The sequence below is a fragment of the Aquarana catesbeiana genome, linkage group LG09, assembly GCF_042186555.1.
Source record: "Aquarana catesbeiana isolate 2022-GZ linkage group LG09, ASM4218655v1, whole genome shotgun sequence".
In the NCBI taxonomy this organism is placed as follows: Eukaryota; Metazoa; Chordata; class Amphibia; order Anura; family Ranidae; genus Aquarana; species Aquarana catesbeiana.
The window spans coordinates 317,298,045-317,321,951 of record NC_133332.1 but is presented as its reverse complement, the minus strand read 5'-3'; the positions used below and the strand labels follow the sequence as shown (position 1 = coordinate 317,321,951).

General features: G+C 45.2%; 1 protein-coding gene across 2 annotated transcripts in view; it reads right to left on the bottom strand.

The window, feature by feature from the left end:
• Positions 1-794: 794 nt before the first annotated feature.
• The window catches only part of PRICKLE3 (prickle planar cell polarity protein 3), a 37,735-nt gene continuing 14,622 nt past the window's right edge, over positions 795-23,907 (bottom strand). Inside the window, exons 2-8 of one of the 2 annotated variants that reach the window (XM_073600747.1) lie at positions 23,322-23,407; positions 19,192-19,372; positions 18,987-19,100; positions 16,910-17,050; positions 9,037-9,240; positions 6,544-6,730; positions 795-2,832 (exon numbers count right to left, since the gene is read on the bottom strand). In XM_073600747.1, the coding sequence (XP_073456848.1) occupies positions 2,135-2,832; positions 6,544-6,730; positions 9,037-9,240; positions 16,910-17,050; positions 18,987-19,100; positions 19,192-19,372; positions 23,322-23,407 (1,611 nt within the window). In that variant the 3' untranslated portion in view covers positions 795-2,134. The remainder of the gene's footprint in view (positions 2,833-6,543; positions 6,731-9,036; positions 9,241-16,909; positions 17,051-18,986; positions 19,101-19,191; positions 19,373-23,321; positions 23,408-23,907) is intronic. The other variant, XM_073600748.1, reaches the window with a different exon arrangement.

Here is a 23,907-nt window from a genome sequence, read left to right as displayed (position 1 = left end):
TCCTTCTTCCTCCCATTTGTGCACTCCCAAAACAAGTTGGCTTTTAACTATTACATTGTATCTAATAAAAATACCCATACTCTTTGTCGATAAGGGTCTGTCAATAGGGGTATCCTAACATCTCTCTGTTAATATTGGATACTCCAAAGGGGTCTCTTAAACTATTAATAGGATATTGGAGGAAAGAGCACCACATTGATTAGTTCAGTCCACATCAGGTATTTTTATGATGTAAAAGTCAAATTCCAAAGTGCTTCGTGGGTTCACAAATATCAGGGACTCCGTCAGGGTATCCCCTGTCAACAGAGAGCTGTTAGGATACCCGTGTTAAGATACACTATATTTTGAAAAGTATTGGGACGCCTGCTTTTACATGCACATGAACTTTAATGGCATCCCAGTCTTGGTCCGTAGGGTTCAATATTGAGTTGGCCCTTAGTTCGCAGCTATAACAGCTTCAACTCTTCTGGGAAGGCTGTCCACAAGGTTTAGGAGTGTGTCTATGGGAATGTTTGACCATTCTTCCAGAAGACCATTTGTGAGGTCAGGCACTGATGTTGGACGAGAAGGCCTGGCTCGCAGTCTCCGCTTGAATTCATCCCAAAGGTGTTCTATCGGGTTGAGGTCAGGACTCTGTGCAGGCCAGTCAAGTTCCTCCACCCCAAACTCGCTCATCCATGTCTTTATGGACAGCCTTCCCAGAAGAGTAGAAGCTGTTATAGCTGCAAAAGATGGGCCAACTCAATATTGAACCCTACAGACTAAGACTGGGATGCCATTAAAGTTCATGTGCGTGTAAAGGCAGGTGTCCCAATACTTTTGACAATATAGTGTATATATTGTGACAGGACGAGGCTCTGTCCCTGTGAGAAGATAAGAAAATGTGACACAGAATTCACATTTAGGGTAAACGCAACATTCCGGACTGGTGTTTCTGGGCAGAGAATGCTATGGAATTTGTAGTTCTGGATTGGAACGTTTAGCCCTGTGTCCGGGTTTTGCTAGACACCTGCAACCTGGCTGAGTACACAGGTGTGCGAGGTCATTCTATACTCAGGTCTGAGGGCAGCTCAGGGCTCCCAGTTTGGGAGTCAGAAGGTCTCTTTGAGGGGCCAGAGGGCAAACCTGGAAGCCAAGAGACAAAGGCGCTCAGTTCCAGGAGTCAGGTCTGCTCCTATTGGGGTATCGGGAGAACCACAATCCAAAGGCGGGCCGTGCAGCAGGGCGCTGTGACTAGCGGCTAGAGAGCCAAGCATTCAAGAGAGTTGGACAACACAGCCTGAGAGACTGGTAAGAGGTACAGCGTGGTACTGCAGTTGAAGCTGAGTGAGCTTATGAGCCAGGTATCATTTTCCCATGATATGTTCTGATGGAACTGGAGAAGATCACCTGCGGGGGGAAGTCATTCTTTTAAATAGGGATGCACTGATAACAACTATTTTCATGAGGGGGGGGTTTTATCTACTTCTGTGTTGCTGTTGGAGATTGACCTCCATTTCCTGCCTAGTGAAACCATGCTCATCAGAACAGGAGATGAGGAGAAACCTCGGAGCCCCAGATTTTGGTAAAAACCCTTCAGAAGTCCTAATCCTTCACCAATGTTTTGGCTGGACAGACCCTATGAATTATGTATTCAGATGACAGTTGGGCTCCTTGTTTTTCGTGGTCAGGACAGGTTGCAGTTCTTGTCCTTCTTTGGTGATGGGACCTTTGAATTATGTATTGAGATGACAGTTGATGAGCTCCTTGTTTTTTGGTGTCAGCACAGGTGGCAGTTCTTGTCCTTCTTTGGTGATAGAACCCATGAATTATGTATTAAGATGACAGTTGATGGGCTCCTTGTTTTTGGTATCAGGACAGGTTGCACTTCTTGTCCTTTTTTGGTTATGGGACCTTTGAATTATGTATTGAGATAACAGTTGATGAGCTCCTTGTTTTTTGGTGTCAGCACAGGTGGCAGTTCTTGCCCTTCTTTGGTGATAGAACCTATGAATTATGTATTAAGATGACAGTTGATGGGCTCCTTGTTTTTCGGGGTCAGGATAGGTGGCAGTTCTTGTCCTCCCTTCTTTGATGATGGGACCTATGAAATATGTATTGAGATGATAGTTGATGGGCTCCTTGTTTTTCGGGGTCAGGACAGGTTGCAGTTCTTGTCCTTCTTCTTCTTCTTTGGTGATGGGGCTGGAACTGGAGGTACTGGGTATCCTTGAGGCCTCATGAAAGCAGGTAAAGGGATGGGCTCTCCTAAGAAGTACCCTTCCTCTTCATCCTCTGAAGAGGAGGAGGAGGAGGAGGAAGTGAATGATGGGTAGGTCAACCTTATGGGTTCTTTAAGTTCAGTACTGAGAGGTATACTGAAAGTGACCCGGGGACCTGTCCGGTTTTGACTTCGAAGGTCAGGTAGAGAACGTCTCTGGGACGATTCGCGGGTGAAGTGAGGTGGAGGCCCCCTGAGACTGGAGTGAATGGACCTCACAGGTGGCATACGTGATTGACATGTCTGTGGCATCCGAGACTGATCAATCATGGACATGGACCTCCTTCCTCCTCCCATTCTTCTCTCCCCGAAGCTGTCCCCTTCTGGGTCGATGTTTGTAGAAGTGCCAATATCCCTGGTCTCTTTACGTGGAGAAACCTCTGACTGCGTGGGGCTGATGGAACGTTCGCTGCTTGCATGCGGCAGGCTGCAGGCCCGGGAGCAATAAATCTGGCCGTGGCGTGGTAGGAAGGGTTTACCGAGAAGGGAATTTCCACACTTTCCGCAACAAAAGCAGCGATCCGACGCGTGCCAGTGTTGTGCTCCGTGCGATAACTGACCTTCATCCACACCTAAGGGCAAGAGCAGTCCTAGAATTATCACTGAGAAGTCAACTTATAACTAAAATGCATAACAAATAAGTAATCTGTGGTTTGGAAAAGGTTTCTTTCCAGTAAGAGCCATCAACCTGTTGATCCTGCCAGTTGATCCCTTATCATTCCTCTTCCTGTACCAGGCTAAGCTGTCCAGCAAAAAGTGACAGTTACAGGAGTTGGGATCGACCATATAACACTAGGCATGTGCAAAACGAAAATTTTTGATTTGTTTTCGATTTGTTATTTGTTTTGTAATTTAATTTAGTTTAAATTAGTTTCATTTGTTTTTGGAATTAGTTTTGTTTATTCTTTTTCAAATTCGATTCAAATTTTCGAATTCGGTCGAACTGAATTCAATTTGACTGAATTCTGAAAATTTGAATCGACATTCGAATTGGCATACAAATTCAAATTTATTCTATTTGAATTTCGGAAGATGATTATATTCTTTTCTATTTTATTCTATTCTTTCCTTTTATATGCTATTCTCTTGTTTTCCATTCTATTCTTTTCTATTCTAATCTATTCTATTCGAAATTCTAAAATTATATTCAATTATATTTTATTATTTTTTTCTATTCGAATTCAGATTCATTCTATTCGAAATTTGATTTTCGGAAGATGGTTATATTCTTTCTATTTTATTTTATTCTATTCTATTATATTGGATTATATTTTATTGTTTTTGTCTATTCTATTTGAATTCAAATGTATTCTATTTCAAATTCAAATTTTGCAAGACAGTTATATTCTATTTTATTCTATTCTATTGTTTTTTTTTCTATTTTGTTGTATTCTATTTTATATTCAATTCCATTCTGTTCTGTTTTACTCAATTCTATTCTATTTTATATTATTTTCTAGTCTTTTTTTCTTTTCTAGTCTATTCTATTTTGTTATATTTTATTTTCTATTCTGTTCTGTTTTACTCTTCTCTTTTCTATTCTAATCCTTTATTTTCTATTCTATTTTCTTTTCTATTCTTGTTTTTCGGGGTCAGGACAGGTGGCAGTTCTTGTCCTCCCTTCTAGTCTTTTTTTCTTTTCTAGTCTATTCTATTTTTTTATATTATTTTATTTTCTATTCTGTTCTGTTTTACTCTTCTCTTATCTATTCTAATCCTTTATTTTCTATTCTATTTTCTTTTCTATTCTTGTTTTTAATTCGAATTAAATTTGAATTGTCGGCCAAATTTCATATTTTTGTTATTACAAATTCGTTCAAAGTCGCTACTATTGTAATTTGGAAATTCATTTTTTGGATGAGTTTGCGAATAACAAAAAAATTGTGTACAAATTTCTATTTGGAACAAAACAAACCACACATGTCTGTATAACACTGAACACTTAAAGCTGAGTTCCACCCAAAAATGGAACTTCAAAAATGGAGCTTATCCGGTCCCCCCCCCTTCCGGTGTCACATTTGGCACCTCTTTCAGGGGGGAGGGGGGAGCAGATACCTGTCTAATCCAGGTATTTGCTCCCACTTCTGACGAAAGATCGCTGCAGAATCCGCGGCGATCTACGCCATGTCCGGCTCCTCCTCCGTCCTCCCTCCCCGCTGTCTTCTGGGAGACACGGGTCCCAGAAGACAGCAAGGACCAGTAAGAACGCGCAGCGTGACCCCTCATACACTTTGACCTGCTTCTTTTTCTCCTCCCTTATTCTGGCTCTGGCCAATCATTAGGAGAATAGTCTGCCCAAGGGAGGGGTAAATGCTAATTTGCTACCTTTCGCCAGCCATCACGGCTCAATTTCCTTTAAGGGGCCTTAATTGCAAATGTTTCCAAAATGCTAAGATCATTATTTATGTTGATACCCTGACTCAAATCATCCAAAAACAGCCAATGCGTTTCGGGGGCAACACCGCTCCCCCTTCATTAGGGCTCAACTCAGGATAACACTTGGATGGACTCAGGAGGCTCCATTGCTACTCAGAAACTGTTATGTTGTCACTACATGATGAGAGTTTAATACTGGTTCTAATATAGACCTGTTGGGTCACTGTCCATCCAAGTTGTATCCTGATGAGTAGTGTTGCCCCTGAAACGCGTTGTCCCCCTGACCTTTTTCTTAAGGTCAAGGAGCCTTCATCATAAATGGTTTCAAAATGCTAAGCCTATTTTTTGGTCTAAGATAACATTAAGTGTTGGTAAATAAGTCAACAACACTTCCCCTTATACTACTAGCGGCCACGCTATTGGCGGTTCATAATAATGGCGGTCTACGCTATTGGCGGCCCACACTAATGGCGGTCCACACTATTGGCAGTTCATAATAATGGTGGTCCACAATAATGGCGGTCTACACTATTGGCGGCCCCCACTAATGGCAGTCCCCACTAATGGCAGTCCCCACTAATGGCAGTCCACACTATTGGCGGTTCATAATAATGGCGGTCCATGCTAATGGTGGCCCACGCTATTGGCGGCCCACGCTACTGGCGGCCCACGCTACTGGCGGCCCACGCTAATGGCGGTCCACACTAATGGCGGTCCACATTAATGGCAGTCCACACCATTGGCGGTTTATAATAATGTTGGTCCACACTATTGGCGGCCTACACTAATGGCAGTCCACACTATTGGTGGTTCATAATAATGGCGATCCACGCTAATGGTGGTCCACGCTATTGGCGGCCCACACTATTGGCGGTCCACATTAATGGCAGTCCACACCATTGGCGGTTTATAATAATGGTGGTCCACACTATTGGTGGTCTACACTATTGGCGGTCTACACTAATGGCAGTCCACACTATTGGCGGTTCATAATAATTTCGATCCACGCTAATGGTGGTCCACGCTATTGGTGGCCCACACTATTGGCGGCCCACACTATTGGCGGCCCACACTATTGGCGGCCCACACTATTGGCGGCCCACACTATTGGCGGCCCACACTATTGGCGGCCCACACTATTGGCGGTCCACACTATTGGCGGTCCACACTAATGGTGATCCACATTAATGGCAGTCCACACCATTGGCGGTTTATAATAATGGTGGTCCACACTATTGGCGGCCTACACTAATGGCAGTCCACACTATTGGTGGTTCATAATAATGGCGATCCACGCTAATGGTAGTCCACACTATTGGCAGCCCACACTATTGGCGGTCCACATTAATGGCAGTCCACACCATTGGTGGTTTATAATAATGGTGGTCCACACTATTGGTGGTCTACACTAATGGCAGTCCACACTATTGGCGGTTTATAATAATGGCGATCCACGCTAATGGTGGTCCACACTATTGGCGGTCCACACTATTGGCGGCCCACACTATTGGCTTGGCGGCCCACACTATTGGCTTGGCGGCCCGCACTATTAACGGTCCATTCTAATGGTGGTCAGTACTATTGGCAACATCACTCCCCCTTCATCAGGGTGGAACACAGCAATGGAGTCCATTGCTGCTCAGCAACTGTTAATTTGTTACTTAGGAGATTTTAATACCAGTCCTTCCAAGTTTAATCCTGCATTGAGCCCTGATAAAGGGGGAGTGGTGTTACCCTTGAAAGTTGAAACACGTTTATCATTTTTATATGACTTATTTACTTGCAATTATAATGATTTTAAGCTCTTTTTTGGTGCTCCTTTCTGTATTTCTTTGGTCTCTTTGGTTCACTAATATCAGAAACAACTACTGCTATCATTACCAGGATGTGTAGCCGCCTGTCCTTACCGATGCTTTCCCCGCAGCTGTCGCAGTACTGCGAGAACAGCCTCTCGTAGCATGGGCAGCAGTAAGGCCTCCGCTCTTTCATTATGTAGCGCTGCCCTACCAGGCCGCATTCACACTCAAAACAGCAAAAGTGTCGAGTGTGCCAGTGGTAGCCCTCAGCCTGGGTGCACTCCCCTGAGAAGATCACCTGAAAGAGGGAAAAAAAAAAAAAAAAGAAGGGGATTTATAGGCTGTATACTAGAGATTAAAGCTGAACCCCAGGAACAAAGAAACAAATAACTGATAAGGAAATCAACAAGCACTCCTGATGGAGGTGTGGAAAGTTTATTTACAAAAAAGTTACAAAGTAATCCATAAAACTTTAAAAAGTATCAGCTATTACAAGAGACGTTAATTCCTGGTATTTTGTAACACCTTATCAGGTTGAAGCAAAAAGATTCTCACCGCACTGTTGTGGATCCACACCAGGTGTAAACTTCGTTATCTCCGAGAGTGAAGAGCCCCAGGTGCTGCCTAATGCTGAGTCATGTTGAAAGTAGATGAGAAAATCCGGACAGCCGTACTCCAGGAAGATATGATTCAAAAACTGTTTATTGTAAATTTAAGAGCATATAGCATACAAAGTACTGTGGCAGAGGGTACAGGCAATCAGCTAACGCGTTTCGCACTTATGCCAAGTGCTTACTCACAGCCCTGAGTAAGCACTTGGCATAAGTGCGAAACGCGTTAGCTGATTGCCTGTACCCTCTGCCACAGTACTTTGTATGCTATATGCTCTTAAATTTACAATAAACAGTTTTTGAATCATATCTTCCTGGAGTGCGGCTGTCCGGATTTTCTCATCTACTTTCAACCTTATCAGGTTGACTGTGACCCAGGACTGTCGTTGTAGAACATGGAGATTTAACTGTTTCTCTACATTCTACAACAAGCCATTCCAGGGACACATATGCAAAGAACTTGGGGCACCGCTCACAGTGCTACAAAGCCTTTCCCCTGCAGTCCAAAGCACAAAACGGGCTCCAACTAGTTTATCCAGGCTAGCAGAAGCAAACCGGAAGACAGAAGGTGGAAACGCCACACACTGGAGCCTAGATTCAGCCTAAGCTCCTCCTGACTACACTGCCCTGTCATGTTTCGCCCCACTTATGGGGCTTAATTGTAGAGATCCCTATGATTAAGCCCCATGGGTGGGGTGAAACATGTCAGAAAGCCACTCCAAGGAGACAGAATGTTTCCTATCATTTAGAAATGTCTTGTTTGTACAGATAGGAAACATGTCTGTCTCCTTGGAGTGGCTTTCTGACAAGTTTTGCCCCACCTATGGGGCTTAATCATAGAGATCTCTAGGATTAAGCCCCATTTCTGGGGTGAAACATGTAGTCAGGTGGAGCTTAGGCTTAAGCCATATCTTCACCTTTCTATACAGTGGCTAGGCTCCGGTGGGCGTTGTTTCGACCTTTGGTCTTTTAATTTGCTTCCCCTAGCTTGGATGAGCTTGTTTAAAGGCCAACACCTGTTTTGTGCTGTGGACTGCAGTGGCAGGCTTTGTAGTGCGCAGTAGTGAGCAGAGCTCCAGGTTCTTTGCATATGGGTGCTTGGAATGGCTTGTTCTACGATGTAGAGCAGTGGTCTCCAAACTGCAGCCTGGGGCCAGATGCAGCCCTTTTCTTGCCTTTATCTGGGCCTTGGACACCAAGAATGGGGCACCATTCCTTACACTGACACCAATGATGGGACACTGTTCGTTCACCTGATATCAACGATTGGCACTTTTACACCTCCTAATACATACATATATACATACATGGGACTATTCCTCAGACTGACACCAACGATGGAGCACCATACCTCCCACTGACACCAATGACAGGGCACTATTCCTTCCCTTGATACCAACAATTGGCACTATTCCTCCCACTATTACCAATGATGAAACTTTGTATACTCCCATTGATGCCATAGCATTTTCTACTCCCAATAGCCACATTCCAGCCCCCAGAGAGTCTGAAGGACAGTGAACTTGCCCATTGTTTGGAAAGTTTGGAGACCCTTGATGTAGAGAAACAGTCATTCAAGTCTCCATGTTCTACAGCGAGAGCCTGGGCCATGGTCACACTAAAAAGGTGTTTCAAAATACCAGGAATTAATGTCTCTTGTTCTTATAAGGGCTATCTAAGTCAGTCTAGCAAACAAACCTATATTGATATAAAATTGTATTGTAACTGTACTGTCTGCCCTCATGTTGTAAAGCCCTGTGCAAATGGTTGGCGCCATATAAATCCTGTATAATAATAATAATGTAAAGAAACTAACATTAGCAAATAAGCACTAGAAATTTTAATTCATTTCTTAGTAAAACATAACTTTTATTATTTTTCTTTACCACAACACAACCTACCCACAATACTGAACACAGGCTGGCAATTTGCACTGCACGGCTAAAGACATACGTTAAAGGAAGTGCTTACTGTCTTCTGCGTCCACACTCACCTCATCGCATGCCGAGCAGCGCGGCCGCTGAAGTTCGGCGTGGTGGCGACCGCAGTACACTTGTCCGTTCTGATAGAAGTAGATGAGGTCACACAGGAGCTCCGAGCAGCGGGCGCACGTGAAACACTGAGGGTGCCAGCAGGCGCCCAGGCCCGCCCTGGATGCAAATACCGCCACATCACCACCGCTGATCTGATGGCCACACTGCGGAATGATAATAGGTAAGGGGCTTCTGGAATAATGATCTAATTATACTGTAATATATTGGCAGGGACGTAACACGTAACACGTAAGTGCGGAGCACAGGCAGGTGACATTGTTACATTTGCTGGCTCGGCTCAGGTGAGCAAGCGGCGGTTGTATACTATCTTGTGTATCTTTATGTATTATTTATCTATGATAATTTAAAAAATGTCTTACTTTACTACAGCTCCATCTTGTGACATAATACAAGTGATGCATGACTGTAGAGATCCTCGACACTTTTGCTATAGGTAGAGGTTGGAAATTTTGCTACATTTTTTTTAAAGTAAATCTGTTATGGAAAAAATACAGTGCTGTCTCCATTTCTAAAAATGCTAGTTACCAGGCTGCTATGTGAACCATTTGAATTTAGTGCTGGTCCCCACCCAGGGACGTAACACGTAAGTGCAGAGCACAGGTGGTGACGTTTTTACGTTTGCTGGCTCGGCACAGGCGGTTGTATACTGTTTTATGTATCTTTGTTTATCTGTTATGTATACAGTATGTATCTTATCAGTTCTGTCGGCAAACTTAAAGGCCAAACTCCACCCAAAACCGATATTTCAGTTCTGCATGGGCATTTGTGGGTTGAATAATCATCCTCTGACATCACTATAATTAAAGGGTCACTCTCAGCTGGAATCCTAAAATGATTTATGTGTTGTAGAATATGAAGAGTTTGTTATGGTGTGGGGGATCATCATTTGGCTGCTACTGGGTGATTCTGGGAATTCTGGTTTGGGGGTTTCTCACCACCGCCATTTCTAAAAAAAACCTGTAAATTGCTTATTACATTTTATACCCTTTATAGTTTATATACTGTACTTTGTCTAAACAGGATCCAGTATAAGGCAATGAGCTGCCAAAAAAAAAATCCAACATTACCACAGCGCCATCTAGTGAGATAATATAAGTAATGCATGACTGTAGTGATGCTCAACAGAAATTTGTACCCCATGCTATGAAGGGGAGACCATTTCCACGTGAGAAGCCTTACCAGAGAAATTTAGCTCATCAAATGATTATGGTCTTTCCATATTCAAGAATGCAAAAGCTTTCCCAGCACCTTTTTGATCTATACTTATTGGAGCCTGCATTTCAGCAGTCATTCATAAAATGCAGGCTGCAGTGTAAAACCATTTATAAAAAAAAAATTAAAAAAAAACAAAAAAAAAACAGGCTGAGCTGTGAAATCAATCAGTAAATGCAGGCTGTGGATTGAAATGATTCAAAAAGTGCAAGCTGCGGTGCGAAATTATTCAGAAAATGCAGGCCATGGTGTGAAATCATTCATAAAATGCAGGCTGTGGTGGGAAAGCATTATTAAATGCAGGCAATGGTGTGCAATCAGTTATAAAAAAGCAGGCTGTGGTTTGACATCATTAATAAAATGCAGGTGTCAGGTCACCTGAGTCCAGGTGACAGATGCACCCCGTTGGGGTCAGGAGTGCACCGCTGAGATAGTGGACCCTAAGGCTGACTGCTGCGGATGGAACTCAGGGTGGTTCAGGAAGGCAGGTCCCCTGGAGCACCAACACAGATCCCACAGGGAGTTAGAGCATAGATTCCCCAGGGCGCGGAGTCTAAGAGCTAGCAGGTGTTCACCAGAGCCTCTAGTGGTGAGGATGGACTGGGCTGCAACTGGCTCCAGGTAGCGGCCCCCAGGGTCTCCCAGCTCACGCTCACGGTAGGCTACAGGGGGATGGAGAGGAAACAGCAGCCCAGGACAGCAAGGGATAGTAAGGAGGTAGACAAATGTCGGGGCGACTAGCAGACAAGGATAACGGAGAACACGCCAAAGGTCAAGGTCACAAGCAGACAGGGATAGTCTTGAACACACCAAGATCGGTAACAGAGACAAACTTGGAGCACACAGCAAACAGGAAGCCAAACGCACAATATTGCACGGCAAGGTAGGCTTGGAGAATACGGTGTTAAATAGTGGTTCCTGTTCAGGCTAGGGTGGAGCCACACTGAGGGAAGATTACTTAAGCATGCAGGTGTGAGAGAGTACAAGCCTCAAGGCTGATACGCAGACCAGGTAAGAGACAGACAGGTCATGAAAGTATTACTGCAAGGTCATGAAAGTACCCCCCCCCCTTACAAGGCTTCCCCTGCTTTGGACCAGGCTTGAAGGGGAACTTCAAATGGAACTTCCTCAGAAGATGAGTTGCGAAGACTTCAGATGCAGAAATCCAAGATCTCTCCTCAGGACCGAAACCTTTCCAATCCACGAGATATTGAAGGACACCTTTAGAGAAGCGAGAATCCCAAATTTGACTAACCTCGTACTCCTGATCATCTTCAGAGACTGGAGCCAAGGTAGAGAGAGGACGAGAGAACTTGTTGAAAACTAAAAGATTCAGAAGGGATACATGAAAGGAGTTAGAGATCCTGAGGCTTTTAGGGATCTGGAGTTTAAAACAAACAGGATTCAGCTTAGAAATTATATTGTAAGGACCAATGAATCTCAGGGCAAACTTGAGAGAAGGAACCCGGAGTCTGATGTTCCTGGTAGAAAGCCAGACTTTGTCTCCTGGCTGTAGAGAAGGCAGCTTACGCCTGCGACAGTCAGCAAAACTTTTGAATTTGTTGGCAGCTTTCTGGAGGGACTCGTGAACGTCAACCTACATGGAATTGAATTATTCCTGAACGGTAGCCAAAGCTGTGATGTCAGAAGAACAGGTAATAGGAAGAGGGAGCTGAGGATGTCTTCCATAAACAGTGACAAAGGGTGTCTTCTGAGAACTGACGTTGACATGATTGTTGTGGGAGAACTCTGCCCATGGGAGTAGAGATGCCCAATCATCGTGATGAGCCGAGACCAAGGTACGGAGAAAGACCTTCAACCCCTGATTAACCCTTTCAGTCTGGCCATTGGATTGGGGATGGTAAGAAGAGGTAAAATCCAAGGTAATGTTGAGGGATTTGCAAAAGGCTCTCCAAAAGCGGGAAGTAAACTGAACACCCCTGTCTGAAACAACATGGGAAGGGACACCATGAAGATGGAAAATCTCTCGTACGAAAATGGGAACCAAGGCAGGAGCAGAAGGGAGACCAGGAAGAGGAACAAAATGGGCCATCTTGGAGAATCGATCAATCACCACCCAAATGACCGTATTCTTCTCAGAAGGTGGAAGATCGGTGATGAAGTCCATGGCTATGTGAGACCAGGGCTCCTTGGGAATGGGCAAGGGCATGAGAAGACCAGCAGGAGCCTGCGTGGAGGACTTAGACTGGGCACAGACATGACAAGCTTTAACATAGTCTTTGACATACGAACGGAGAGTAGGCCACCAGTAGTGATGAGGAGGAAGGATCGAAGAAACCCAGCATGACCTGCCACCTTGGAGTCATGTCCCCAGCAAAGGATCTTAGCTCTTAGCTCGGTGGGGATGAAGGTCTTGCCAGGAGGAATTTTTTACTTCAGGGTGGTAGAATGGGAAAGGATGCATGAAGTAGGGATAATCGGCTCAGGTTCAATGGTAGGCTCCTCATCCTGAATGTCAAAAGATCTAGAGAGTACATCAGCCCGACTGTTGCAGGAACCAGGTTTGAATGTAATGGTGAAGTTAAAACGGGAAAAGAAGAGACTCCACCTGGCTTGTCTGGGATTCAATCGTTTGGCATTCTGTAAGTACTGCAGATTTTTATGGTCAGTGAAAATTGTTATGGAATGTGGGGAACCCTCCAAGAGATGACGCCACTCCTCCAATGCCAATTTAATCGCAAGAAGTTCCCCATCACCAATAGTGTAATTCTTCTCCGCCTGAGAAAATTTTCTGGAGAAAAACGCACATGGTAGATGTTTTTTCCCAAAGGATTGAAGAAGCACAGCTCCCACCCCAGTTGAGGAAGCCTCCACTTCAATAAAAAATGGATCCCCCGTGTCAGGTCGCCTCAACAAAGGTCCATAAATGAAGGCCTGTTTCAAAACATGAAAGGCAGAGACAGCTTCGGGGGACCACTCCTTGGCATTAGCACCTTTCTTGGTCAAGTTTGGTGATTGGCGCAGCAATAGAGGAGTAATTCCTAATAAACTGCCTGTAATAATTAGTGAACCCAAGAAAGCGCTGCGTGGCCTTGAGGCCGGCAGGAAGAGGCCAGTTGGTAATGGCCGAGACCTTCCCAGGATCCATACGAAGACCGAAGTTAGAGACAAAGCATCCCAGAAACAGGGCTTCAGAACATTCAAAAGAACATTCCTCCAGCTTGGCGTACAGATTATTTTCTCAAAGGCGCTGAAGTGCAATCTGGACATAGTCTCTGGGAACCAAAAGACTATCCGAAAAGATGAGAATGTCCTCCAGGCAGATGACAACAAATTGGTAAAGCAGATCCCTGAAGATTTTGTTAACAAAGTTTTGGAACACCACTGGGGTGTTACATAAACCAAAGGGCATGACCAAGTACTCGTAATGCCCATCTCCAGTGTTAAACACAGTTTTCCATTCATCCCCTTCCCGTATTCGGATTAAATTGTATGCACCCCTGAGATCCAACTTGGTAAAATCGAGGCACCTTTCAACCTGTCGAATAGTTCCGATATTAGGGGTAGGGGGTATAGATTTTTTGATCGTTACTGCGTTTAGGCCTCGGTAGTCAATGCAGGGTCTTGGCGTACCATTCTTTTTGGCAACAAAAAAGAACCCTGCTCCTGCAGGCGATGAAGATTTCCGCATGAATCCTTTTTCTAGATTTTCCCCAACATACTCAGACATGGCCTGGGTCTCTGGGATGGATAGAGGGTAGGTACAACCTCTGGGTAGAGCTGCTCCAGGAACAAGGTCAATGGCACAGTCAAAGGACCTGTCAGGAGGAAACACCTCAGCTGACTTTTTACAGAACACATCCCGGAAATCGCTATATGCAGCGGGAAGGGCAGAGGATACTGAGGTGGTAGCCACGGGAAGTCTCCCCAACCTTGAGTAGGCAGGAAGAGAAACAGGAGGAACCCAAGCCAGGATCTGCCCAAAAGTCCAGTTGATGTGTGGAGAGTGGAGCTGCAACCAAGGAAGCCGCAATACGATAGGGGTTGAGACCTTAGGAAGGATAAGAAAGGATATCCACTCCTGGTGGACTATCGCTACCGACATCTTAACAGGAGGGGTCTGGAAGCGGATAGGGCCCCGTGGAAGAACAGTGCCATCAATCGCCAAGACCACCAATGGAGTAGTGAGGGGTAAAAGGGTAAGGTTCATGGAAGATGCAGTTCTCCAGTCCATAAAGTTGCCAGTGGCTCCCGAATCCAGATAAGCCAAGGCCGAGAGGGAGGAAACACCAACATGAAGAAACACAGAAAGAAGGAGACGAGAAGATGACTCTTCTGGGTCCACTACTCCACCTTCCAGATGTATTACCCGAGCTCTTCCTGGGTGAAATGAGCATGTATCACGAAAATGACCTTTGCCCCAACAGCAGAGACACAGGCCCAGAGTTCTGCGCCTAGCACGTTCCTTGGGGGATGGCCTGGTCTGTCCCAGCTGCATGGGTTCCTTAATTGGCAGGAGATGCTCCACAAGACGAAAAGAGGGGAGCTCAGGCTGACTAAGGACCAAGGAGTTCTGGCGTCGCCTTTCTAGAGTTCATTCCTGAAAACAAATATCAATCTGGTTACACAGGGAGATAACTTTGTCCAGATCAGTGGGGATAGTTCTTCCTGCTAATTCGTCCTTCACTCTATCAGAAAGGCCATGCAGAAAGGTTGCGACTAAGGCTTTAGCTCAGCTCAGCCATCAGTATGCGGAAACGAAGAGCATACTGTCCCATAGAAGCAGACTCTTGGCGGAGACATAAGAGGGCGCTGGCCGCTGAAGAGACACGACCTGGTTCCTCAAAGATATTTCGGAAGAGCTTCAAAAAATCAGAAAGGCTGGAAACCACTGTGTCTTTCCTCTCCCACAGGGGGGCAGCCCAAGCTAAAGCCTCGCCGGACAGGAGAGAAATAATATAGGCCACCTTTGCCCGATCAGACTGGAAGTTTTGGGGCTGGAGTTCGAAATAAATGGTACACTGGCTAAGGAACCCTCTGCAGGCCTTGGAGTCCCCAAAGTAACGGGACGGAGCTGGTAAGTGCAAAGGGTTAGCGGCTGCGACTGTAAGCGGAGCTGATACAGCAGCCGATTGCAGTTGTGGAACCGGGGATCCTAAGGATGCTTGAAGTTGTTCAAAGCGGGAAGCCAAATCCTGAAGGAATCGCATCACCTGGGTCTGATTAGATTCCTGGGTCTCGAGTCTGTGGACTATGCCTTGTAGCTGATCATCGGCAGGTAGCGGCACATCAGCCGGGTCCATGCCCGTGCAAACTGTCAGGTCACCTGAGTTCAGGTGACAGATGCACCCCGTTGGGGTCAGGAGTGCACTGCTGAGATAGTGGACCCTAAGGCTGACTGCTGCGGATGGAACTCGGGGTGGTTCAGGAAGGCAGGTCTCCTGGAGCACCAACACAGATCCCACAGGGAGTTAGAGCATAGATTCCCCAGGGCGCGGAGTCTAAGAGCCAGCAGGTGTTCACCAGAGCCTCTAGTGGTGAGGATGGACTGGGCTGCAACTGGCTCCAGGTCGCAGCCCCCAGGGTCTCCCAGCTCACGCTCACGGTAGGCTACAGGAGGATGGAGAAGAAACAGCAGCCTAGGACAGCAAGGAATAGTAAGGAGGTAGCCAAATGTCGGGGCGACTAGCAGACAAAGATAACAGAGAACACGCCAAAGGTCAGGGTCACAAGCAGACAGGGATAGTCGGGAACACGCCAAATGTCAGGGTCACAAGCAGACAGGGATGGTCGGGAACACGCCAAGATCGGTAACAGAGACAAACGTAGAGCACACAGTAAACAGGAAGCCAAACACACAATATTGCACAGCAAGGCAGGCTTGGAGAATACGGTGTTAAATAGTGGTTCCTGTTGAGGCTAGGTGGAGCCACACTGAGGGAAGATTACTTAAGCATGCAGGTGTGAGAGAGTACAAGCCTCAAGGCTGATACACAGAGCAGGTAAGCGACAGACAGGTCATGAAAGTATTACTGCAAGGTCATGACAGCAGGCTGTGGTGTGATATCATTCATACAATGCTGGGTGTGGTGTAAAAACATTCATAAAATGCAGGCTAAGGTTTGAAATCATTCATAAAACGCAGGCTGTGTTGTGAAATCCTTCATAAAATGCAGGCTGCTGTGTGCAGCATGTTCCCCGGACAATGTTTTAGAGATTTCATGATAGGAGGAGAAAAATATTAGAGTTTTTATGGGATTTTTAAGGCACATATACTATTATGAAAAAATATTAAAAAGACATTTTAGTTTAGCATAGGTTAAAAATTATATAAAAACAGTATCACAGCAAGTACAAATAGTACAGTCCTTATGGTTACAGCAAATATGATGTAGTTCCCAACATGTTTCTCCCTCAATCTGGGCTTCTTCAGGGGATGAGGGCGAAACATGTTGTAAAATAAAATGTCTTTCTTTTAATATTTTTCTCGGATCTATTTCCTAGTGCATGCACCTTAAAATTCCCATAACATACTCTGATATTTTTCTAATTTAGGGATGTGGTGCTAATCTCAGTGGCTTTGTCCGTGGTTTAGAAAAATATCCTCCATGATAGGAGGAGAGCTTACGAGGCTCTTACCTTATTGCATACGGTCCCATTCGTGCTTCTGGGGATGGGACGCACCGCTCCGCGCCCGAGGTTCTCGAGTTTCCGTTTTTGGCTAAACAGCGTCAGCAGCTCCTGCTCTTCCTCTCCCTGCAAAGAGCAGCAGTACCGGGCCTGGGGACAGGACCGGCTTACAACTATCAGCGGGTCTGGGCCTGGCACAGAACAAACAGGAGCGCTGGGTCTGCCACAGAACTGTGCAAATACCACTATAGAGAATGGAAATTAAAGAAGAGGACATTCAACCCAAGCAGGAGGAAGAGGGTGGAGGATGAGGACCAGAAATCTGCTAGATGGGTGGAAATGGAAAGAGATAAATGATGCTATGGATGGGCATAGGTTTGCATTGATTTGTGGACATAGTAATCTAACTGCACACATCCACTGCAGCCAAGCGGGCTATTTAAACCTCAATTCTGCACAAGACCTTTGCTGAATGGTCTTCAGTCTTGCTCCTGCGTTCCTGATCCTGATATTCATTCTGATCCCATTAATGACCCACCCGGCTTCCACCTGACCTGCTTTCGGATTACCCTTCTCTACTTATGTTCGCCGTCTATCTCTGCAACCAGCCTCCGCCTGGAGTACTTACCTTCTACTTAGTGAATTTGTACCTCTCTGCCCACCTGTTGCTGACCGTAGCCTGTCCCTGACTCTGGTCCTGCCTATGACTTGGTGTCTTCTTGTTCGGCTGTCACTTGACCAGGCTTAGGACCTGACTCCAACTTTTAACAGAACTTGGCACTGCCAGCTGTACTCCTGCTCACCTGACATCATTGCTCTCACAGCAACGCATGTAATGTGTGTTAGCGCAATGCAATAGCGTAACTGGGCCATCAGATTTCCAAGTTTACGTCTGATTGGTGGCTTTAAGGAACAGTGCTGCCATTTTTTTTTTTTAATCTCTGCTGCATACACCTTTTACTGACCAGCAATATACTAAAACAAGGAGGGTGCAGAGGGATAACCTCATTAGACTGCTGCTACTCCTTCACTGTCCAATCACAGGCTGGGGAAGAGTCCAAGCTGTATTCACCTGCAGTAGAGAAAAGTCAGGTCACTGGCCTGGCTCTGTGGCAGGATTGTGTAAACCTCAGATGAAGAATTCCCCAACCCTCAGCAGTGCGTATCAAAGGGACGGGGATGCTGGTGACATCATTGACCTAATATGGCCTTATGACATCATTGACTTAATATGGTGACATCATTGACCTAACATGGCCACGTGACCTCATTGACTTTATATAGTGACATCAATGACTTAATGTGGCCACATGACAACATTCACCTTATATGGTGACATCATTCACCTAAAATGGCCACATGACCTTATTGACGTAATATGGTGACATCACTGACCTAATATGGTGACATGACATCAATGACCTAATATGGTGATATCATTGACCTAATATGGCCACATGACATCATTGACCAAATATGGTGACATCATTGACCTTTATATGGCCACATGACATCAATGACCTAATATGGTGATATCATTGACCTAACATGGCAACATGACATCATTGACCTAATATGGTGACATCCTTGACCTAAAGTGGCAACATGACATTGACCTAATATGGTGATATCATTGACCTAACGTGGCAACATGACATCATTGACCTAATATGGTGACATCATTGACCTAACGTGGCAACATGACATTGACCTAATATGGTGATAACATTGGCCTAATATGGTGACATCATTGACCTAACATGGCAACAAGACATCATAGACCTAATATGGTGACATCATTGACCTAATGTGGCCACATGACATCAATAACTTGATATGACCACATGACCATATTTGGTCAATGACGTGATATTCACGGATGTGAACAGGCTCTATCTGTAACATTGCCTTGGATGACGCATGCATTTTAGTGCATTCCAATGCAAATGTGTGAAAGGGGCCTAAGTGATGGAGAGAAGGGGAAAAAAAAGAGAAGGATAAAGTATAGACCTAAAGAACAAAGCAGGCCTGGCATAGTAGGAACCCCGGGCGTTGCCCCAAGCCTTGACTTGGCCATTGTCCTCACCTCGCTGTCATGTGGGGGTAGTTGGTGGAGGAGTTGCCCCAGCCGGTATCTCTCTCCTGGGCTCTGGACGTATGGGATCTTGTCTTCTGGTAGACATCTGAAATACTGGTGGACCTGGGACAAAACACAGAAAACACAGTTACGTTTCTTACAGAGAACAACGACCATCGGTGGGAATCATCAAAGCAGTTAGTGAAGGTGGTACCTGTTCCGGCGATAGCCCAGGCGGTACCCAAGCGTATTTCTCCGAAGCCATATCTGAGCTGCTTTCCCCTGAGGAGAACCGGTCTGCGCCAACCAGCCGGCACAGAGAACGCTCCAGGTCTTGTGGAGGCGCCGCGCTGCCATGTTCTTCCCAATGGCAATGACAGTGCTGGCAGATCTTCCTGAAACAGAAACTGCGTGTGACCACCAATGGTCTTCAACAACCCGCCATGGTCAACATCTCACCATAACTTCCAGACACATTTGTGGTTTTTATACACAAGCTGCACTCTTTAAAAAAGTTAACTGGGGTCGATCATGTTTCAATGCTTTTCAGTGGACAGTGGTTTCCAGGGTGTGATACCGCAGCCTCTGGAATGGCAATTTTTTTTTTGGGGGGGGGGGGTTGCGGCATTTAAGGCATTTTAAGGTGAATACTGCTCTGCCCCACTTTCATGTAATTCTTCTGTGTTGTATTGAACTGCACAATGTTGGGATTTTGGTTATTTCCTCTGTCCTCCCCTCCTGTTTAGGGCTAGATAGTCCTAGCTGGACCCCCCCCTGTTTTTAGCATGTTTCCTCAGTCAGTGTTTAGTTGTTCACGGAGATGGAGTCAGGAGAGGATTTGGGGGAGATTTACCAAAGCTGGTTCACACAGAATCTAGTGCAGCTGAGCATACCAGCCAATCAGTGTCTAACTTCAACTTGTTCCGTTAAGCTCTATCCATAAAACCAGGAAGCTGATTGGTCATGATGCTCAGCTGCACCATATTCTATGTGCTCCAGTTTTAATAAATCCCCCCCCCCCCTCCTTTTGTCTAATTCAAAAGACTGGAAAATCGAAGAGTTAAGCTTCCTGTGGATGGTGCCAAGTCAAGCAGGTGGCCATACTGTCCATACAGACTGGGTCTAAGGCCATTGCATTAAGTGACATCTTAAACAGAATAAATACTATGCCAAAACTGTGGGGGGCAAGCATTCATTTGAATGGGCCGCGTTTAGCAATGCTCATTGCCTGGCAAACGCGACCTGTTGTATAAAATATTGCAGCGCAGTACCATGACTGCGGCAGCTGTTGGGGGAGGTAAAATGCAGGTCAAAAAACTATTTTATCACCTCCCTGGTCACCCATGTAAAGGAGGCCTTAGAGCAGGAGTCTCCAAACTTTCTAAACGAAGGGCCAGTTTACTGTCCTTCAGACTTTAGGGGGGCCAGATGTTGGTGTCAGTGGGAGGAATAGTGCCCCATTATTGGTATCTGTGGGAGGAATAGTGCCCCATCATTGCTGTCAGTTGGAGGAATAGTGTCCCATCATTGATATCAGTGAAAGGAATAGTGTCCCATCATTGATATCAGTGGGAGGAATAGTGTCCCATCATTGATATCAGTGGGAGGAATAGTGTCCCATCATTGGTGTCAGTGGGAGGAATAGTGTCCCATCATTGGTGTCAGTGGGAGGAATAGTGCCCCATCATTGATATCAGTGGGAGGAATAGTGCCCCATCATTGGTGTCAGTTGGAGGAATAGTGCCCCATCATTGATATCAGTGGGAGGAATAGTGCCCCATCATTGGTGTCAGTTGGAGGAATAGTGCCCCATCATTGATATCAGTGGGAGGAATAATGCCCCATCATTGTTATCAGTGAAAGGAATAGTGTCCCATCATCGGTGTCAGTTGGAGGAATAGTGCCCCATCATTGATATCAGTGGGAGGAAATAGTGCCCCATCATTGGTGTCAGTGGGAGGAAATAGTGCCCCATCATTGGTAACAGTTGGAGGAATTATGCCCCATTGTTGGTGTCAGTAGTTGGAATAGCATCTTGTATCAGTGGGAGGAATAGTGCCCCAAGGGCCGAATAAAGGCAAGCAAAGGGCCGCAGTTTGGAGACCACTGCCTTAGAGGGTCTATTTTATAGATGCTTTCATAAAATATTCACAAAACTTTCACCAAAGATTTACAGTGCCTTGAAAAAGTATTCATACCCCTTGAAATTTCCCACACTTTGTCATGTTACAAGCAAAAACGTAAATGTATTGTATTGGGATTTTATGTGATAGACCAACACAAAGTGTCACATAATTGTGAAGTGGAAGGAAAATGATAAATGATACAAATAAATATGTGACAAGTGTGTGTTGGGGGGGGGGCATTTGTATTCAGCCCCCTTTACTCTGATACCCCCAACTAAAATCTAGTGGAACCAATTGCCTTCAGAAATCACCTAATTAGTAAATAGAGTCCACCTGTGTGTCATTTAATCTCAGTATAAATACAGCTGTTCTGTGAAGCCCTCAGAGGTTTGTTAGAGAACCTTAGTGAACAAACAGCATCATGAAGGCCAAGGAACACACCAGACAGGTCAGGGATAAAGTTGTGGAGAAGTATAAAGCAGGGTTAGGTTATAAAAAGATCTCCCAAGCTTTGAACATCTCACGGAGCTCTGTTCAATCCATCATCGGAAAATGGAAAGAGTATGGCACAACTGCAAACCTACCAAGACATGGCCATCCACCTAAACTGACCGGCCGGGCAAGGAGAGCATTCATCAGAGAAGAGCCAAGAGGTCCATGGTAACTCTGGAGGAGCTGCAGAGATCCACAGCTCAGGTGGGAGAATCTGTCCACAGGACAACTATTAGTCGTGTTCTCCACAAATCTGCCCTTTATGGAAGAGTGACAAGAAGAAAGACATTGGTGAAAGAAAGTCATAAGAAGTCCTGTTTGTAGTTTGTGAGAAGCCATGTGGAGGACACAGCAAACATGTGGAAGAAGGTGCTCTGGTCAGATGAGACCAAAATTCAACTTTATGGCCTAAAAGCAAAACTCTATGTGTGGGGAAAACTAACACTGCACATCACCCTGAACACACCATCCCCACCGTGAAACATGGTGGTGGCAGCATCATGTGGTGGGGATGCTTTTCTTCAGCAGGGACAGGGAAGCTGGTCAGAGTTGATGGGAAGATGGATGGAGACAAATACAGGACAATCTTAGAAGAAAACCTGTTAGAGTCTACAAAAGACTTGAGACCGGGGCGGAGGTGCACCTTCCAGCAGGACAACGACCCGAAACATCCAGCCAGAGCTACAATGGAATGGTGATTTAGATCAAAGCATATTCATGTGTTAGAATGGCCCAGTCACAGTCCAGACCTAAATCACATTGAGAATCTGTGGCAAGACTTGAAAATTGCTGTTCACAGACGCTCTCCATCCAATCTGACAGAGCTTGAGATATTTTACAAAGAAGAATGGGCAGAAATGTCCTCTCTAGATGTGCAAAGCTGGTAGAGACATCCCCAAAAAGACTTGTAGAGAAAGGGGGTTCTACAAAGTATTGACTCCGGGGGGCGCCATACAAATGCCCCTCCCCCACACTTTTCACATATTTATTTGTATCATTTATCATTTTCCTTCCACTTCACAATTATGTGACACTTTGTGTTGGTCTCACATAAAATCCCAATTAAAATACATTTACGTTTTTGGATGTAACATGAGAAAATGTGGGGAATTTCAAGGGGTTTGAATATTTTTTTTTCAAGGCACCGTACACATTTTTCCAACTAAATCCAACTGGGGAAAAAAAGTTGAATAAAACAATGTATAGGGTAACGTCCCTTTTAAGGCATAGTTTTTGCATTGATAAGCAATGTGTCCTCCTGGTGATATATGCTGAGCTCGGGGAAAGTCGGTGAGCCGGGAGTAATTTTAGAAATGCTGTGGAATGCCAAGCTAGAAATAACACAGAGAGATGTGAGATTAGCCCATTGGTGTCACCGGGACACAAATTCCCTCATCTAGATAACGGCTCACCTCCATGTAACCAGAAACCTACCCATACCACGTTCCTGCCTTTTAAAGGGAACCCACAATTTTGATTGACCCTTAACCTTGACCCTGATACTGATCTACATCAAACCACGATCTCGTTATTTTATCTTTACTACGTTTTTTTTTTTTCCACAACTTATTTTTCATCGACATACTTCTCTTCTAGGTTTCCCTCTGCTTAACCAAAAGCAGAGGGATTTCACTGAGCCACTGAAAGCTCCCTCTAGTGTCTAGTGGAAGCATCCAATAATGCAACAGTTTTATTTCATATGTCATGTCCCAGTTGTTTTACCCACCTCCATCGGTGGGCCAGAAAACCTGGACAGCGCTCCTTGCAGGTGTAACATGGCTGACCTTGACCCGTGACATTGATCTCCACTCCCTGTAAAATAAAGGCAAAAAATAGATGTGAAATCATAATCTTCCCAGTCCATAATTAAAATTCTTCAACATAACAGCTCTTACCCTAAGTCTTTGTGCACATGGGACGTTTTATTTCCTCCACTAGACGCCTTTGCCTCTGGAGGAAAATGTAGCCTAAAAAAACGTGCCTAAAGTCGCGTTTTGCAAACACGGTGAGATGCGTTTAGCGATTGAGCTCTCATTAATTTCAAGGGCCATTACATATTGTTTTTTTTTCTGGCCAATGGAATGAATAAATGCCCAAACGCTTGATGCGCCTAAACTCGGCTTTAGGCGTGTCTTTTTTTTTCCTCCCCTGGAGCAAAGGAGTCCAGTGGAGGAAACAAAATGTTCCATGTGCATGAGGCCTAAGTTGTCAGTCCATCCATATTGTAGAGTAGACATTCTCAACCAGGGTTCCCCCAAAGTAAGAAATATCCAAAATTAGCTGTGGCTGATTGACCTCATCTCATGGTGCTG